At 42.1% G+C, this 20,405-nt stretch overlaps 1 protein-coding gene across 1 annotated transcript in view; it reads right to left on the minus strand.

Annotated features, from left to right (window-relative positions):
• The window catches only part of dazap2 (DAZ associated protein 2), a 31,648-nt gene extending 13,746 nt beyond the window's left edge, over positions 1 to 17,902 (minus strand). The window contains exons 1-2 of the mRNA XM_072248892.1: positions 17,670 to 17,902; positions 7,826 to 7,947 (exon numbers count right to left, since the gene is read on the minus strand). Coding sequence (XP_072104993.1) covers positions 7,826 to 7,947; positions 17,670 to 17,682 — 135 coding nt within the window. The 5' untranslated portion in view covers positions 17,683 to 17,902. The remainder of the gene's footprint in view (positions 1 to 7,825; positions 7,948 to 17,669) is intronic.
• Positions 17,903 to 20,405: the final 2,503 nt, after the last annotated feature.

Here is a 20,405-nt window from a genome sequence, read left to right on the forward strand (position 1 = left end):
CCATTATATCCTTCCTCAAGTATGGAGACCAGAACTGCACGCAGTACTCCAGTTGTGGCCTCACCAGTACCCTGTACAGTTGCAGCATAACGTCCCTGCACTTAAATTCAATCCCTCTAGCAATGAAGGCCAGCATTTCATTTGCCTTCTTGATAGCCTGCTGCACCTGCAAACCAACCTTTTGTGATTCATGAACAAGCAGTCCTGCACAGCAGCATGCTGCAATTTTTACCATTTAAATAATAATCTGATCTTCCATTTTTCCTTCCAAAGTGGATGACCTCGCATTTACCATCATTGTACCCCATCTGCCAGACCCTTGCCCACTCATTTAACCTATCTATATCTCTCAGCAGACTCTCCGTATCCTCTGCAAAATGTGCTTTTCCACTCCATTTAGTGTTGTCAGCAAACTTAGATACACTATACTTGGCCCACTTCCAGATCGTTAGTGTATATCGTGAACAGTTGCGGGCCCAGCACTGACCCCTGTGGCACACCGTTCACCACTGATTGCCAATCATAGAAACACACATATATCCCGACTCTCTGCTTTCTATTGGTTAATCAATCCTCTATCCACGCTAATACATCACCCCCAACTATGCATCCTTAACTTATAGCTAAGTCAAGTAATTTTTTCTTTTTCTAAAAAAAAAATCAAAAAGTACGAAGTGATGGCTGGTGAATTGGAGGGGATGCAGTGAAGAGAGAGGGCTAAAGAACAGAAGTTCCACTGGGAAATAATAGCTCAAGAATCATTTCCCATTCTCTCCATGTACACTGGAGCCAGCACAAAACACTATTTGAAAGCGTGCCACCAAAACCAATTTGTGATAAAAGATTTGCTGGTAAAATAGACTGCAACTTTAAAAGTGAATGCAAACAATATTGAAAGAGGAACACAGCATTTGTTTATATACTGGTAATCCCACCTGGTTATTACCTATCCCCAATCTCTGCCTCACTACCAGCACCACTCCAACCCCAAGCAAGAAAGCTCACAGTCCTGATGAAAATATCCACAATTCCCAGAAAGTACATGACCCCAGGCTGTAGTCGAATTACATAAACTGGAGATTCATTTCAGTGCGTGTGACAGAAGCCTATTAGAACAAGTGCTCAAGGTAGTAGAGACAGCTGTGAAAAGTGAACAAACTTAACTAGCCAGGTACAAATGCAATTATTTTTCATTGTTCCTTAGAAAATCTAGCTGCACAGAACATCCTGTGTTCTGTGGACCTCAATAGTATGCTCAAAGAACATTTTCATCATTTCAGGCTGGCTCATGCACTTTTAATCAAAGCTTCCATCAAAAGAAACTTTGTCCATCTCAAGGAAGAATATGCTTAATTACTGTTTCATCTCATTTTCATCAACCATTCTTCAGAGCTACTAAAAAGATGAAAAGCCTTTTGAAATTCTATAACAAATTTATCTTGCAAGTTTCTGATGTACAGGGAAGAGCATTCTGGTTGTATCCCAGCCTGTTACAGAGGCTGGGATCGAAAGAGGCTGCAGAGGATGATAGGCTCGGCCAGCTCCACCCTTCCCCACCATTAAGAGCATCTTCAAAAGGCAGTATCTCAAGAAGGAAGCATCCATCATTAAGAACCCTCACTATCTGTGACATGCCCTCTTTTCATTACTACCATCAGGAAGGAGGTACAGGAGCCTGAAGACCCACACTCAATATTTTAGCAACAGCTTCTTCCCTTCCACCATCAAATTCCTGAACAGTCCTTGATCACTACCTCATTATTCCTTGTTAATGCCTAATTATTTTGTAATTTATATCTTTGTAGTGTACAATTGCAAAACAACAATTTCATGGCATACAGTACAAGTCAGTGATAATAAACCTGATTTTGAACAGCAACACCCATGATTGTGTAGCCAAGTTTCCATCAAACTCAATATATAAGTTTGCTGATGACACAACATTTGTAGGCCATATCTCGGGTAATGATGAGTTTGAGTACAAAGAGGAAATTAAGAACTTGGTGGCACGGTGCACCTATCCCTCAACGTCAGCAAGACGAAGGAATTGGTTATTGACTTCAGAAGGAGTAGCGGACCGCACAACCCAATTTACATCGGTGGTGCGCAAGTGGAACAGGTCAAAAGCTTAGAGTTCCTCTGGGTCAATATCACAAATGACCTGACTTGGCCCAACCACGCAGAGTTCACTGCCAAGAAGGCCCACCAGCACCTTTACTTCCTGAGAAAACTAAAGAAATTTGGCCTGTCCCCTAAAACCCTCACTAATTTTTATAGATGCACCGTAGAAAGCATTCTTCTAGGGTGCATCACAACCTGGTACGGAAGTTGTCCTGTCCAAGACCGGAAGAAGCTGCAAAAGATTGTGAACACAGCCCAGCACATCACACAAACCAATTTTCCATCCTTGGACTCACTTTACACCGCACGCTGTCAGAGCAGTGCTGCCAGGATAATCAAGGACATGACCCACCCAGCCAACACACTTTTCATCCCTCTTCCCTCCCGGAGAAGGCTCAGGAGCTTGAAGACTCGTATGGCCAGATTTGGGAACAGCTTCTTTCCATCTGTGATAAGACTGCTGAACGGATCCTGACCCGGATCTGGGCCGTACCCTCCAAATATCCAGACCTGCCTCTCGGTTTTTTTGCACTACCTTACTTTCCCTTTTCTATTTTCTATTTATGGTTTATAACTTAAATTTTTAATACTTACTATTGATTTGTACTTCAGGGAGCACAAAGCGCAGAATCAAATATCGCTGTGATGATTGTATGCTCTTGGCGACAATAAAGTAAAGTAAAAAAACATAGCACCTGGATCCAAGTCATTGAAGACAGAAAGCTGTTTTACAAGAAACTAGAAAACTTGACTAAAACTCTACATCCTATCTTAAAGTACTATCCAAATTGCCAAATTTTCCTTCCATCACAATGACATTACCCCAATGTGCAGAGAATATCCACCTCACCTCATGCAAACATCCTTATATTTGAGACAAACCGCATTCAGAAAAAAAAACAATGTGTTCTCTCAAAAACAATGCTACCATGGGGAATAATGAGAGGTGAGATCCTACCATTGCATTTGAACTCTCAGTAGACCAAGCCAGTAGCATATAACATTGTCCCATTGGTAACAGAATACAACTGGTGTGCAATGCAATTAAAGCTAACAATACGCTAATATCAGCAGCTAAAGGACCCAGCGTATTCCAGCAACACTAAAAGGCATCATAGATGTGTTGACTAGGTAGAAAAGGTAATTGTACTTGCCCAAAACAGAAGTATAAGAATAGCCAGGTTATTCAGTCTGTCTTTGGAAATCTACAGTTTTGTCACCTCCAGGATTTTGTCACTATTCCCCAATGCAAATACCATGCTAAGTACTGAAAATACCATTCCTGACATTACTCATGAACCTGTTTCTTACCAGTTTGTACAGGTATTCCTTTGCCCTGCACTCGAGATTCTACTTGAAATAGTGTTCAAGATCTACTATACCTTTGCTGGTCCATTTAGTATTGGTGAAGATATCCATCTTATTCAGCTACTTTAGAACGATGAGTCCAAGATTTTCCAAACAGACTTTGGACACTGAATCTAAATTTCACTTGGCTAGTCTGATACATAAAAAAGATAAATTTGGCATCTCAGTGCCTCCTACCAATCAGAAGGTTAGAGTGGGCAATTGCTCAGTTGTTTGCTACTTTGAGAGGTATAAACATGTAGAAGCACCCTAACATTTCCATAGGAAATTAATTTGCAGAATGGAGGGACTAATCAAGAAATGAATTGCTTATCATCAACACTTTTTGTCTAAGAGCACACTTCCTGTCATGAGCGATAAACAAATCCAAAAGTCATGACTGTGCTGCATGGTATAAGATGTCCTCAGTTCAGCTGATACTCTTTATTTTTTATATTTGGAATCTCAAATATGAGCCACACAGAGACACGAATTCTCTCTTTAAGGAAACATTACAATCGCCCAGTTCAAAACACACCATCCTCATCCAGTATTGCATTGGTCAAAATCTCAGGAAGATTATCTTTGCTTGTGCAGAAACAACCAGGCTAATGGGGCCACTAAACCACACATGTCAAGTAATCAATATCACCAGTTTAAGCACCTCCATCAGTCAGAGTCACAAACAAATACTGCAGAGTACAAAAGCAATGTACAGTACAACATGATCTAACCGCTCGATTGTAATGTCTCTGCTGAACAAAGATGTCCCTGCATGCTTCCACAATGGCCCTCCCAGCATTTCTGCTTCTCACATGTAGAGGGTACAGTGATAAACCAGTATCAATCCAATACTCTCACCAATGCTGTAAAGAAGCTTGTCAACTGCTACACCTCCCTTGACAATGAATAGTCCCAGGTCTCTTGACAGGGAACAATTACCTCCCATTCTCCTGCCTCTCGGAGAATTTATTTCTGCTAAATGCTTGAATTTCAGAAGAAACTGGGAGCCATTGAGCTAAGATTGTTGTGGTCTGCACCTTTGGTAATATTATATTGTAAGGCCTCAGAAGAATGAAACTTGTATAAGGAGAATCTTTGACACAAATGTACAGATGGAAGGGAGGTAAATGTCTGAGGAATGAAGGGCAAGGGAAGAAAGTGCTGGCTATTATATATAAATATGGATAGATGCATGCATTCAAAAATGGTTATGGAAATTGCTCAGAGATGTATAATATACACACGTATACAGTACTGTGCAGAAGTCTTAGGTTCAGGTAAAAAACAAACTCTGTAAAGCAAAGAAGCTTTCAAAAATAATGAAATGAAAAAGTTTCTAAATATTTAAAGATTGACTATAAAGAGCAGTCAACAGTAAAAAGCTAAAACAAAATTTGGTGTGACTACCCTTTGCCTTTAAAACTCAATCAGTTCCCTTAGATACGCTGTTCTGTAGTTTTATAAGAAAATCGGCTGGTAGGCTATTCCAAGCATCTTGGAGAACTTGCCTGTCTCGCTTGCTTCTGTCTCTTCAGGTAATCTCAGACAGCCTCAATGGTGTTGAGATCAAGGCTCTGAGGAGGTGAAGGAACACATACCAATTCTCATAGGGGGATCAGAAATGGAGAGAGTGAGCAGTTTCAAGTTCCTTGGTGTCAAGATCTCTGAGGATCTAACCTGGTCCCAACATATTGATGCAGTTATAAAGAAGGCAAGACAGCAGCTGTACTTTATTAGGAGTCTGAAGAGATTTGGCATGTCAACAAAAGCGCACAAAAACTTCTATAGATGTACTGTGGAGGGGGGGAGGAGAGATGGCTACTGTACAGGACCGAAGAAGCTGCAGAGGGTTGTAAATTTAGTCGGTTCCATCTTGGGTACAAGCCTACAAAGTACCCAGGACATCTTCAAGGAGCGGTGTCTCAGAAAGGCAGCGTTCATTATTAAGGACCTCCAGCACCCAGAGCATGCCCTTTTCTCACTGTTACCACCAGGTAGGAGATACAGAAGTCTGAAGTCAAGTCAAGTCAAGGCACACACTCAGCAATTCAGGAACAGCTTCTTCCCCTCTGCCATCCGATTCCTAAATGGACATTGAATCCTTGGACACTACCTCACTTTTTTAATATATTTATTTCTGTTTTTGCATGATTTTTAATCTATTCAATATACATATACTGTAATTGATTTACTTATTTATTTATTTCTTCTTCTTTTAAATTACATATTGCATTGAACTGCTGCTGCTAAGTTAACAAATTTCACAACGCATGCCGTTGATAAACCTGATTCTGATTCTATTGCAGAACTTGTTCCCCATTTTACTGAAGATAGTTCTTTATGACCTTAGCCATGTGTTTGGGCTCATTGTCATGCTGCAGAATGAAGTTGGGACTGATCACACATCTCTGATGGTATCCTGTGATGGATGAGAATCTGCTTGTACTTCTCAGCATTGAGAATTCCATTAATTCTGACCAGACTCCATTTGCAGAAATGTAGCCCCTAACCTGCAGGGAAACTCTGCTGTGCTTCACTGTTAGCTGCAGACGTTCATCCACACAGCACTTTTCCGCTCTTCTATGGACAAATTGCCTCCTGTTTGAGATAAGAAAAAAAATCACATTTTGACTCGTCATTCCTTATGTTTTTGTGCATAGGCAAGTCTCTAGGCTTTGTTTCCATTTTGGAGGAATGGTTCTTTGACAGCAACTCTTTCATGAAGACCACTTCTGACAAGACTTCTCCAAACTGTAGAGGGGTGTATTGGGTTCCACTGGTTTCCGAGATTTCAGATCTGAGAGCAGTGCTGGACTTTTTCTGATTTAGAAGGAATGTCAGTTTGATGTGTCTCTCATCTGCTGCACTCAGTTTCCATGGCCGACCACTGCATTTCCCGTCCTCAACCTTGGCCATTTCTTTGTGCTTCTTCAGAAGAGCTTGGAAATGCACATCTTGAAACTCCCGTCTGCCATGAAATTTCTGCTTGGGAGAGACATTGCTGATGCAGGATGACCACCTTGTTGCTACGCTCACTCTTGCCCTGGTGTAAGAATTGTTGACTTGAAGGTTAAACTGTCACATCTGCCACACCCTCACCTTTTAGCTTGATTGGCCTTTGCTCAGTTTGATTCCTTCTGCACCTGTTTCTGTTTCAGTTAATCATTTTAGTTCATTCAACTCAATATCATTGATCAATAGCATCCTGCTTGTTATCTTTGTTTAATCATGCACTGGGCTGTATACCTACAAAGTCGTCAAGTTTTTATTTGAAAAGTGATCTATTACTTAATATGTTACTTTCTTTAACAAAATAACAAAAAATTACTTTAGCATTTAATTTTATGGAAATGAATGTTTGGAAATCTAAAATTTGCTCTTTTCTGCTCACACATTAATGCAGAAGACAAAAAATAAACATCTAAAATAAAATATATATGAAAATCTAGGGTGCCCAAGTCTTTTGCACAGTACTGTACACACAAAATTTGATCCGTAACAGTCCATCATCTCCTCCAGATTTAATCGATTTATACTGACCACATGAGCTTTAACATATTATTATTCATAAGGATATAAGAAATAGAGCAGGAATAGGCCATCTGGCCTGTCGAGCCTGCTCCGCATTCAATAAGATCATGGCTGATCTGTCCATGAACTCAGCTCCATCTATGTCCATGAACTCAGCTCCATCTACCTGCCTTTTCACCATAACCCTTAATTCCCTACTATGTAAAAATCTATACAGTATATGGGTTGTAAATATATTTAATGAGGTAGCCTCTACTGCTTCCTTGTGCAGAAAATTCCACAAATTCACTACTCTCAGGGAAAAGCAGTTCTTTCTCATTTCTGTCTTAATTCTACTCCCCTGAATCTTAAGTCTATGTCCCTTAGTCTTGTCCCCACTGCCATTGGAAACTACTTTCCTACCTTTATCTTATATATCCCTTTCAGAATTGCATATGTTTCTATAAAATCCTCTCTCATTTTTCTGAATTCCAGCGAGTATAATCCTAGGTGACTCAATGTTTCCTCATTGTCTAACCCCCTCATCTCCAGAATCCACCTGGTGAACCTCCTCTGTACCACCTCCAAATCCAATATACCTGGCTCTCACGGTTGCTATTGCCACAGGCCAATGCTCCCTCGAGACCCACTCCTAGCTCAAATTCTACTCTGCAGTTCAAGTTCCCCTCCATTTCCTCTGAGTCAGGAGTAAAGGAGCTAACTTTCTAAACTATAGTACGATTTACCATACGATTGATTAAACATGGTACTGTAGTGAAATAAGCTGGAATTGCATTATAAGATGTCATCCCCATGAAAAGTTGATGCAAACTAGGTCACTCACCTCTGCATAAGATGGAGGTGGTTCAGTATAAGATGGTGGTTGAGGAAACTGAACAGTGGGCACACACTGGGGCTGAATCACAGCTGGTTGTCTGGGATAACTTGCCTGCCGAGGATATGAACCTAAAACAAAATTGGGATTGGGGCAGAGAGGGTGAAGAAATTCAAAACCTGAAGGCATTCAACATTGAACATTAAGATTTTACATTTGAAAAATAATACAGAACTGATAACTTCTCAACCTGCACCCATTATTTTTATACATATAGGTAAGGAGGAAAACGTGCCCTGTGAAATTAGCATACATTATGGAGAAATCGAGATAAATCAGCACAGATATTTCCCCACACCCACTGAAAAGAAATTAGCAAATATGTCGAATAATGGTAGTGAGAGTGTAGAATGAACTTCTCACACAATTGGTGCCTACAAGCTCGATTTCAACATTTAAGAGAAGTTTGGATAGGTACATGGATAGTAAGGATATGGAGGGCTATCGTCCAGGTGCAGGATGGGAGGAAGCAGTTTTTATGGTTCAGCACAGACTAGATGGGCCGACACGCCTGTTTCTGTTCTGTACTTTTCTATGACTATGACTCTCTAATATCAACTGTGTTTCAAGGTGTCAACCTGACTAGCAGTGCAGCAGCATTCCAGAAGCTAGGAATGAACTTCACAGCAGGCAAACAGGGAAAAAAATGTATCGCAGATCATAGCCATAACAAGCCTTACAAAGGTATCCAAAAACAGCCGAATTTCTGACAAGGGGAGAATACAAGGAAAATAAAACTCATAACCAGCGTCCCCTTTTTAGAAAAATGCATTATTATATTTTAAAAGGAAGATGTCAGAGTGTGAATTGACAAAAATATTTTAGGTGACCTAAATGCCATTTGATAAACTAATAACAGCATCATAATGAACTACAAGAATCAGAACTTGCATTTTAATTTTACTAAGAAATATCATAACCATTGGTTTTCAGAAAATCATCACAGTCAACATCCAATCCACCAGCACCTGTTTTGCTCAGCTTTTTCTAAAAAAAACACACCAGATGTTATGTTTGTTAAAAATAAAACAATGTTCTGCATGAAAGGGCCAATCATAGAAAAGATGCGGCAGCTTCACAATACCTCTGACACATTATTACAGATTGACACGTTCCTTTCTTATTAGCTGCCAGTTCAGGTAGGGCAGGAAACATGGAAGTATGTACCTTTCTGCCCTCTACTCACTTTGAGCATAGAAATTGACTCTAAGCCAACACAGTTGTGCAGCAGTCAGTGCTGCCTCCATCAGATCTCCCTTCAGCCTCCGGCACTCCAGAGAAAACAACTCAGGTTTATCCAGCCTCTTGTGATAGCCTCTTAGTGGGCACGTGGCCAAGTGGTTAAGGCATTGGACTAGCAACCTGAAGGTCGTGAGTTCGAGCCCCAGCCAAGGCAGCGCGTTGTGTCCTTGAGTAAGGCACTTAACCACACAGTGCTCTGCGACGACACTGGTGCCAAGCTGTATCGGCCCTAGTGCCCTTCCCTTAGACAACATCGGTGTCGTGGAGAGGGGAGAATTGCAGCATGGGCAACTGCTGGTCTTCCATACAACCTTGCCCAGGCCTGCGCCCTGGAGAGTGAAGACTTTCCAGGCGCAGATCCATGGTCTCACAAGACTAACAGATGTGATAGCACATGCCCTCTAAACCAGGCAGCATCCTGTTAAACCTCTTCTGCGCCCTCTCCAAAGCCCACCTTCCTGTCGTGAGGTGACCAGATCTGTCCATAAACTTTCTTAGCCACCTTATCGACCTACTTTCAAGGAGCTATGAACTTTTAGCTATGTACTTAAAAGAAAATTCAAAACATGAACACATTCAACTGTGAACATTAACATTTTATATTTGAAAAATATTACAGCTGATTCTGGTGTCCCACAAGGATCTGTTCTGGGACCTCTACTTTTCATGATTTTTATTAACAACCTGGATGTGGGGGTAGAAGGGTGTGTTGGCATGTTTGCAGACGACACAAAGGTTGGTGGTGTTGTGGATAGTGTAGAGGATTGTCAAAAATTGCAGAGAGACATTGATAGGATGCAGAAGTGGGCTGAGAAGTGGCAGATGGAGTTCAACCCACAGAAGTGTGAGGTGGTACACTTTGGAAGGACAAACTCCAAGGCAGAGTACAAAGTAAATGGCAGGATACTTGGTAGTGTGGAGGAGCAGAGGGATCTCGGGGTACATGTCCACAGATCCCTGAAAGTTGCCTCACAGGTAGGTAGGGTAGTTAAGAAAGCTTATGGGGTGTTAGCTTTCATAAGTCGAGGGACAGAGTTTAAGAGTCGCGATGTAATGATGCAGCTCTATAAAACTCTGGTTAGGCCACACTTGGAGTACTGTGTCCATTTCTGGTCACCTCACTATAGGAAGGATGTGGAAGCATTGGAAAGGGTACAGAGGAGATTTACCAGGATGCTGCCTGGTTTAGAAAGTATGCATTATGATCAGAGATTAAGGGAGCTAGGGCTTTACTCTTTGGAGAGAAGGAGGATGAGAGGAGACATGATAGAGGTGTACAAGATAATAAGAGGAATAGATAGAGTGGATAGCCAGCGCCTCTTCCCCAGGGCACCACTGCTCAATACAAGAGGACATGGCTTTAAGGTAAGGGGTGGGAAGTTCAAGGGGGATATTAGAGGAAGGTTTTTTACTCAGAGAGTGGTTGGTGTGTGGAATGCACTGCCTGAGTCAGTGGTGGAGGCAGATACACTAGTGAAGTTTAAGAGACTACTAGACAGGTATATGGAGGAATTTGAGGTGGGGGGGGGTTATATGGGAGGCAGGGTTTGAGGGTCGGCACAACATTGTGGGCCGAAGAGCCTGTACTGTGCTGTACTATCCTATGTTCTATGTTTAATTGGGACACATTGGGACAAGTACATTTTGGCCCAATTAAATGTGTTATTGACAAAGGAATTCATCCAGTGTAAGCATAGTGTAGTGCCCAACAGCCAGACAAGTACACACAACTGACGCTAGTTAGAAACTGTTCGGCAACAGTCTCCTGTCCCAATTAAGTGACATAGTGTCTCCAATAAACAAAGGGATCCTGGCTATTTTCTCAATTAGTTTTTATTCTTTAAAGGTTGTCCTAACTAAGTGGCTGCCCCAATTAACCGGAATCCACTATATAGAGCTGATAACTTCTTAACCTCTACCTATTCATTTTATATATAGGTAAGGGGAAAAATGTGCACCTGTGAAATCAGCATATACTATGGAGAAATCAAAATAAACAAGTAGACATTTCTCCACACCCACACGGAAAAAAACTGCGACCTTGAGTCAGTTCCTCTGTTCACTTGATAACCTGAATCCTTGTGACAGAGCAGGGATAAATGAGCAGAATATAAAACCAATAGAACAGAACACCTATATTGTTGAAGCAACACACATCAAAGTTGCTGGTGAACGCAGCAGGCCAGGCAGCAACTTTGATGTGTGTTGCTTGAATTTCCAGCATCTGCAGAATTCCTCGTGTTTACCTATATTGTTGATGCCTTATTGTATTTTTGCCACAAATAACTGAGTTATTTGAACTGAACCGCCTCTGTCTTATTGAAAATGTGACAGAACTTGGAACAGAGAAATTGTTTCAGAACTCTCTTGCTGGGCACATGGAAGGATGGAACCCATTCAATAGAAATGCTAAGTGTTATTAGGACCTTGGTGCTGTGAGTGGACTTTTGACTTTGGTTCATTTATCTGCCAGTCAATTTTGAGGATTTTACAGAGACATTGTTGATAGTATCTCTTCAATGCCTCTGTAGTCCAAATCTCAGAAGCATAGAGATGGACAGGACCATAAAATTGTACCAGGTCTGACATCTTCATATTCAATCACCCTTTTCCTCAGAAGGCCAAAGGTTGTGTTGATGTACCTGACGGAGATGGTGAATTTCATTGTCAATTAACACCTTTTCCAAGAGGTGTCTCAGAGATGCGGGAATTTTCAGGAGTCTTATTATGAATCTCTGTTGCCAGAAGGCAGTGTAGTTCAGTGAGGACATGCTGATAGGGGCCCCTTGTTTTGCAGGATATTCAGTCCAGGGCCCATACTTTTGTATGTCTCAATGAATGAATCAACGATGTCTTGGAGCTCCACACTAAATACATGCATATGCAAACATCGGCTGCAGACAACAAATCAACTGAAGTGGGGGTATCTGGCTTTGGAGGGGAGGGTTTGTTGGTTGAACAATTTCCTTTCTTGCAGATTAGTTTCAGTACAGCAGAAAGCAAGTTGGATACAAGGGACAACAATGCAGGAGGAAGGATTGAGTAAAAGTTGGAGCAATGCCACAACTTTATATCACACCAATCTGCACTGGGATTTTAGTTCTTTATGGCAAATATACAATAAGGCACTAGCCTTATCAAGGATAAACGTTATTTGCCATACACATGTATTAGGGATTTGCTGCTGTGGTGTGTTGGCACGACATGCAACAAAAACATTCATCTACTACAGTATAAAGAATAAAGAAATAGTACAGTGGATTCTGGTTAATTGGGGCAGCCACATACTTGGGACAACTCTTAAAGAACAAAGACTAATTGAGAGAATAGCTGGGATTCCTTTTGTTTATTTGGGGCACTATGCTGTTTAATTGGGACAGGAGACTAGTGCCAAACAGCTTCTAACTAGCATCAGTCACATGAACTAGTGTGGCCATTAGCCACTACACTGCTCAGAGCGAACAGTTTTTAAAATAGCACCAGTTGCATCTGTTTGTGTTCAAAAAGCAGTGATTTTTGTTACTGATAGTTATTGAGAAATAAGCAGTAAAACAATTCAGAACTGTTTTGCTCACTGCAGTTTCAAGCATTCAGGCTTGGAGAAGCCAAAAACAGCCAGGAGTGAAAATGAAACAATTTCACTACTTCTGAACGGAGCATCTCTAGGAAGAGGTACAGTCGACATTTCGGGCTGAGACCCTTCGTCAGTTCCTGAAACGTCAGCCCGAAATGTCGACTGTACCTCTTCCTAGAGATGCTGCCTGGCCTGCTGCGTTCACCAGCAACCTTTGATGTGTGTTGCTGGAATTTCCAGCATCTGCAGATTTCCTCGTGTTTGCGAATTTCACTACTTCAACAGGTTAAGAACTACAAAGAATTTGAAGGTATCAACAATCATCATGAACGTTACAATGAAAATTTGGAGGATGCAATCATCGAAAGCATTGTATGTATGCAGTCCATTATCTGCACTAGGTGCCTGCACTAACTTTGTTCATTTATATTCCATCAAAAGAACATGGCAGTTTGTTGGTTGCCTGTCGTATCCGACGATGACAGTGAAACCCGGGCGAGAGAGTTTTTAAAGTGGAAGTTCCATTGCACTGGACAGTTCCACTCTCTTGACCTCAGAAATCCGGGTTCAGTGTTACGAGAAGACATCACAACTGGGGTCTTTCTTGGTTGCAGTGGATGATCATGTGCCTTGTCATGCCCTTCACATACCACGGAGCATTGCAGTACTGCCTTCCTGGCCATTGGATCTCACCATTAATCTCATCCACCCAGTCCGCCAGAGCTAATTTCACATGCGAGGACAGGCGTGTCCCTTTTTCTCTGGTGCGAGACCCTCACCTGGTTTAGCCCAACTGCGGAAGCGGTGTACCAGGGTGTGACTGCTGTCACGTGCCAACAGTTACCTGAAGCCACAGGTGAGAGCTGAGTGTCCAGTGGGGACCAAAGGTGGGTGAGCTGCCCTAGAATGAACACAAGCCCCTCCACCAGAGGTGCTACCCCTCCCCTGGATACCCTATACATTACAGCAAACATGGATGAATTCCTCTATTGTTAACTATTAGGAACTAAATCACAGTTTTATAATAATGTAGTAGCATTGGTAATGTTCTAATTTGTTCAGTCAGTATTTCATTTCAATGCATCATTTGCTCCTCAGCTAAATGGTACTTTGTCTTTTTTATTCCTTTGTAACAAGTTTACGAAACTTCGGCTAATTTGGGCAGCTTAACTGCGCCAAAATGTACCGGTCCTGATGTGTCCCAATTAACCTGAATCCACGGTATATAAAATATAAAGTTAGAGGTTAAAGTACAGATATGGAATAAAATGTGCATACACACCAACATGTATTTACAATGTAAACAGCATTATAAAAGGTGGTTTAAAGTGTTTTGAGTACATTGCAGTGACCAAAATTATAGATGGAGGGGGCTAATTAGAATGGTTGATCAGATTAACTGCCTGGATTTTAAGATGGTGTGAAATTTGTGCTTTAATAGCCCGATGGCACTTATATAGATGCTCTGTTCTATTGGACCCAACTCTTCATTCTGGTTTTCCTGAGTTTAAAGAAAGTATTTCCTCGAAACTGCTAGTCAGTGAGGGAAACAGAAAGTGAAACTATAAGTACTGGCCACTGGATAGAGTTGCTGTTTTGTGCAGAGAAACAAAATGGATAACTAGTGAATGGAAAATTTCATTCTAACAGTATGCAGTGTTCCCAGGTGGAGCATGTTGCAAGTTGCAGAGCAAAACTATCCTCAATTTGCTCCAATAATGGGGGATTTAGGGTTAATGATAAACTGGATCATTATTAACAGTTTGTCTTGGTTATACAGTACAAAACGAATCTCCTATTGTTGGAGCAGAGCGGAGGAAATTTTACTCTGGGCTGAATTGACAAAAATTCTCCTTCATGCAGAAATTTTCACAGCCAACTGTTAACTTTGCCATCTGGGCAGGAATGAAATCAGGACCACACATCTAGAACAGTTCAATAATTCAGTCCACCCACATCTGATCCTTTACTAGAGTCAGCTAGAAAAAGTTGCATTTCCCCTTTGTGCTACACAGTTCTTTCTTCCTCACCACCTTTCAGGCCCAAGTTCAGTCCATTTAAAACAAAATACCACAGTCACCTTCCATTCTCTGGCTCCTTGATTATAGCAGGACGACTTAAAAGCTTGATATTTGAAAATTGCTTCTTCCTCATGAGAAAATGTCTGCACTTTGTTTTGTACTTTGCTCACAATACCACGGTTATTGCTCCCACATTTTCTTTTCAAAAGTCACTTCCTCCATCCTGTAGCCTCCCTATATTCAAAATAAATAAAGACTCATCACCTGCAACTCCAATTCTAGGAGCTCAAAACTCTGACGTCATCATATCCATCCACACTGTAAATCCTGTGGGCATTGTATCACAAGACATTTTGTTTTTGTTTCCTTGTGATATATCCAAATCCCTCTAGGTATTTCTTGCTGTACGTCTTGTTGCAAGAGGATACTGCCACGGCAGAGTAAGATTTTTTTTTCCTCCTCTGGAGAAAAATAACTAATTCACAGGCATATGGATGACGTAGCTGATGGTTAAAGAACCACAGTAAAACGTATTTGCACTGCTCAGTGACATAACTTAGAAGCAATAAGTCACTGCACCAATGTGGTAGGTTTGAATCAGAGCAAGATATTTGATAGTTATAAAGTTTAAAATATTGAAAGCTGCCACAAAAATATTGAGTGTGATGTGGAACATTGGCCAGGTCTACCCTCTGTATTAAAAGCAAGACAAACCCAACCATATTAATCATCACCCTATCGATCTGCTCCCAAATGTTATTTTGAAAGAAGCATCATAAATAAGCTGACAAAAACTCAGCCTCAGTCAGATCTCATTAGGGCTTGGACAAAAGACTAGAATTCCAGATGATCTACAAGGTTGTTGCTAAAACTTGGTGGACTGGGTTACAGGGAGCGTCTCAACAGTCTAGCGCTTTTGTTTCCCTTTGGAGTGTGTGAGACTAAGGGGTGAGATTATAAAGGTGTACAAAATCATGAAGGGCATAGATAAGAGTGAATACACTCAGTCTTTTTCCCCAGGATTGGTGAGTCAAAAACTAGAGGGCCTAGGTTTAAGATGAGAGAGGAGAAATTTAACAGCAACTGGAAAAACAACTTTAAAGAAAAACAGAGAAGGTGGTACATATATGGAACAATCTGCTACAGGAAGTGGTTGAGACAAGTAAATTTAAAAGGCAGTTTGACAGGTACATGGATAGGTAGGTTATGGAGGTTTAGAAGGTTATGGGCCAAACATGGGCAAATGGAACTAACTTAGATGGTCATCATGGTCAGCATGGGTCAGTTCGGCCAATGGGGCTGTTCCTGTGCTATATGAATCTGGGGCAAGAATGCTTGTCTTTGACATCAAGACAGCATTTCACCAGCATTTATACAGGACAAAGCTTTTCACTGTACCTTGGTACATGTGGCAATAATAGACGAATATCAATTGAGGCACTAAGGAAATCTAGTAACCTGGTCAACAAGGGAGAAGGGGTAGGTATGCTAAGAAATTCTGCACTTCTAGAGTCTGTCATTCCTTGCATAAAAGAACGTGGTTGTTATTGAGAACCTGTCATCTCAGCACTGGGGCATTTTGGAGGAGTTTCCTGAGTGCACTAAGTGCAGCTCTTTCAATAATATTCCATGTTCATTGAAGAATGTACATTATTCTTTTCCATTCACCTTTTCTCAAATAATGCCCGATTTGGGAAAATATCAACATCACTTCATTGTCATTGTGTTAAGGTTCTTGAATTTCCCACAGAATAGCACTGGGGGAGTATCCTCACCATAAAGAATGCAACATTTCAAGAAAGCCCACCATAACATTTTTAAAAAGTAACTAAGAACAGGCAGGTAACTAAGTAAGTAAGTAACTAAGTCACTTTCAAGGATACCCACTTTCCAAGAATTAGTAAGAAATGTGAAAAATAAAGCAACTGGTTAAAGAAAGCAGGTTGTGAATTGAACCTAATAGAACAGCACTGTATTACAAGGGCATGCTTATTGTGAAATTATGTCATGGAAATTATGGAACTTTCTTGTGGACAAATTGGCGCCTGTTTTCTTACATTACCACACTGATTACACAGCTAAAGTGTAAAATAGCTGTAAAGTCTTCTGAGCTGACTGGAAGACATGAAACATTGTTCTTTGAGCACAATGTAACAGTTTATTATGTATCCAATAATTACTCATTAGTAGTTAATAGTATAACCTCCCCCCCGCCCCCCCCCCCACACATACAAGCTGAGTGTTGTTTATTAAGTTGTGTATGTATGCATCCTGGGAGAAAAGCACACACAAAAAAAATAATGTTCTCATTCTCATCCTTCTAGTAAGTGCACACGTACACTTAGAAATCACAGTCAGCTACGATGATCCTCCCTGTGGTAAAGTTGCTTATCGTCGACAACAACACTAGATAGATGCCAAGAGACACTTACTGTACTTCCTTCTCAGAAAGTCATCAACATGGTTTCAGATTGGAGACCCTTCTCATTTGACCCTATTCCTTTCTTTGCAGATGCTACCCGACCTGCTGAGTCCAATGTGTTTATTTTTACTTCAGATTTCTAGCACCAGCAGATTTTTCCCCCGAAGGGTCCTCAGGGGAGAACTGAAAAAAGCGCAACAATGTTCTTCAACGGCTAAAAAAGAAATTGCACATACATTCATGTCAAACAGGACTGCAAAAATAAACGTTAGAAACAATGTTCGTGCAAATAACTCAAACAAAGGATATTATTCTCCAGCTGTATTTATCTCATTTATAAAACGCTTTATAATCTAAGCGAGGAAAATGTCAGCTGGATCAGCGGAGTCGCCCAACGCTAGGCGGCACAAGGCTTTTTTGAGCCATCGTTTGCTGAGCAAGGAGAGAACTGCGGGTCGCACAGACCCCGATTATATCCGATCCCTTCCTCAGTAATAAGGCCGTACAGTAATCCTGATAAATACCCAGCGTTACCTTTTTTACTCATGATGCGGCAAAACACGGTAACAAATGGCGGCTTCGCAAATTGTCGAGGTCAGAGAGTTTGTTGCTTACTGTTCGCCGCTTTCGCTCTTACTTCCTTGTCAAGATTACGTGCAATATTTTGTTTGACGTACGGAAATGATCCCAGATTCTTAAAGGGGGATTGATCTTGTTAAACTATTAATAAAGTAAAAAGATTTATTAATGGTTTACTGTATATATTGTTTTGCGGTGTCAAATTTAGACAGACGGAAACAACTGAGACTCAAGTTCCGTTGTCTTAAAGCACCTTTGTAAACTTGCATTACCATAGGATATGACAATACCACACATTGAATACGTTCAACACACATCAAAGTAGCTGGTGAACGCAGCAGGCCAAGCAGCATCTCTAGGAAGAGGTACATTCGACGTTTCAGGCCGAGACCCTTCGTCAGGACTAACTGAAGGAAGAGCTAGTAAGAAATTTGAAAGTGGGAGGGGGAAGAGGAGATCCAAAATGATAGGAGAAGACAGGAGGGGGAGGGATGGAGCCAAGAGCTGCACAGGTGATTGGCAAAAGAGATACGAGAGGATCATGGGACAGGAGGTCCGGGGAGAAAGACAAGTGGTGGGGGGGACCCAGAGGAAGGGCAAGAGGTATATTCAGAGGGACAGAGGGAGAAAAAGGAGAGAGAGAGAAAGAATGTGTGTATAAAAATAAGTAACAGATGGCGTACAAGGGGGAGGTGGGGCATCAGCGGAAGTTAGAGAAGTCGATGTTCATGCCATCAGGTTGGAGGCTACCCAGACGGAATATAAGGTGTTGTTCCTCCAACCTGAGTGTGGCTTCATCTTTACAGTAGAGGAGGCCGTGGATAGACATGTCAGAATGGGATGTGGAATTAAAATGTGTGGCCACTGGGAGATCCTGCTTTCTCTGGCGGACAGAGCGTAGATGTTCAGCAAAGCGGTCTCCCAGTCTGCGTCGGGTCTCGCCAATATATAAAAGGCCACATCGGGAGTACCGGACGCAGTATATCACCCCAGCCAACTCACAGGTGAAGTGTCGCCTCACCTGGAAGGACTGTCTGAGGCTCTGAATGGTGGCAAGGGAGGAAGTGTAAGGTCATGTGTAGCACTTGTTTCGCTTACAAGGATAAATGCCAGGAGGGAGATCGGTGGGGAGGGATGGGGGGACGAATGGACAAGTGAGTTGCGTAGAAAGCAGAGAGAGAGGAGGAGGGAAAGATGTGCTTAGTGGTGAGATCCCGTTGGAGGTGGTGGAAGTTGCGGAGAATTATATGTTGGACCCGGAAGCTGGTGGGGTGGTAGGTGAGGACAAGGGGAACCCTATTCCTAGTGGGGTGGCAGGAGAATGGAGTGAAAGCAGATGTGCGTGAAATGGGGGAGATGCGTCTGAGAGCAGAGTTGAAGGTGGAGGAAGGGAAGCCCTTTTCTTTAAAAAAGGAGGACATCTCTCTCATCCTGGAATGAAAAGCCTCATCCTGAGAGCAGATGCGACAGAGACAGAGGAATTGCGAGAAAGGGATGGCATTTTTGCAAGAGACAGGGTGAGGAGAGGAATAGTCCGGATAGCTATGAGAGTCAGTAGGCTTATAGTAGGCATCAGTAGTTAAACTGTCTCCAGAGATAGAGACAGAAAGATCTAGAAAGGGGAGGGAGGTGTCGGAAATGGACCAGGTAAACTTGAGGGCAGGGTGAAAGTTGGAGACAAAGTTAATGAAGTCAATAAGCTCAGCATGCATGCAGGAAGCAGTGCCAATGCAGTCGTCGATGTAGCAAAGGAAAAGTGGGGGACAGATACCAGAATAGGTTCGGAACATAGATCGTTCCACAAAGCCAACAAAAAGGCAGGCATAGCTAGGACCCATACGGGTGCCCATGGCTACACCTTTAGTTTGCAGGAAGTGGGAGGAGCCAAAGGAGAAATTATTAAGAGTAAGGACTAATTCCGCTAGATCAGAGTGGTGGTAGAGGGGAACTGGTTAGGTCTGGAATCCAAAAAGAAGCAGAGAGCTTTGAGACCTTCCTGATGGGGGATGGAAGTAAATAGGGACTGGACATCCATGGTGAAAATAAAGCGGTGAGGGCCAGGGAACTTAAAATCATTGAAAAGTTTAAGAGCGTGAGAAGTGACACGGACATAGGTAGGAAGGGATTGAACAAGGGGGGATAAAACCATGTCGAGGTATGCAGAAACGAATTCAGTGGGGCAGGAGCAAGCTGAGACAATAGGTCTGCCAGGACAGGCAGGTTTGTGGATCTTGGGTAGGAGATAGAAACGGGAAGTGCGAGGTGTGGGAACTATAAGGTTGGTAGCAGTGGATGGGAGATCCCCTGAGCGGATAAAGTCGGTGATGGTGTGGGAGACAATGGCCTGGTGCTCCTTAGTGTGGTTATGATCGTGGGGTAAATAAGAGGAGGTATCCGCGAGTTGTCGCTGTGCCTTGGCAAGGTAGAGGTCAGTACGCCAGACTACAATAGCACCCCCTTTATTGGCAGGTTTAATAATAAGGTTAGGATTAGTGCGGAGGGGGTGGAGAGCAGAGCTTTCGGAAGGAGTGAGGTTGGAATTGGAACAAGGTGTGGTGAAATCGAGACGGTTGATGTCCCGTCGGCAGGTTAGCAATAAAGAGATCCAGAGCTGGCAGAAGACCAGAGCGGGGTGTCCATGAAGAGGAGGAGGGTTGCATAGAATACATTCAGCTATTTATTTTGCTGGAT

Source organism: Mobula birostris, chromosome X (assembly GCF_030028105.1).
Source record: "Mobula birostris isolate sMobBir1 chromosome X, sMobBir1.hap1, whole genome shotgun sequence".
NCBI lineage: Eukaryota > Metazoa > Chordata > Chondrichthyes > Myliobatiformes > Myliobatidae > Mobula > Mobula birostris.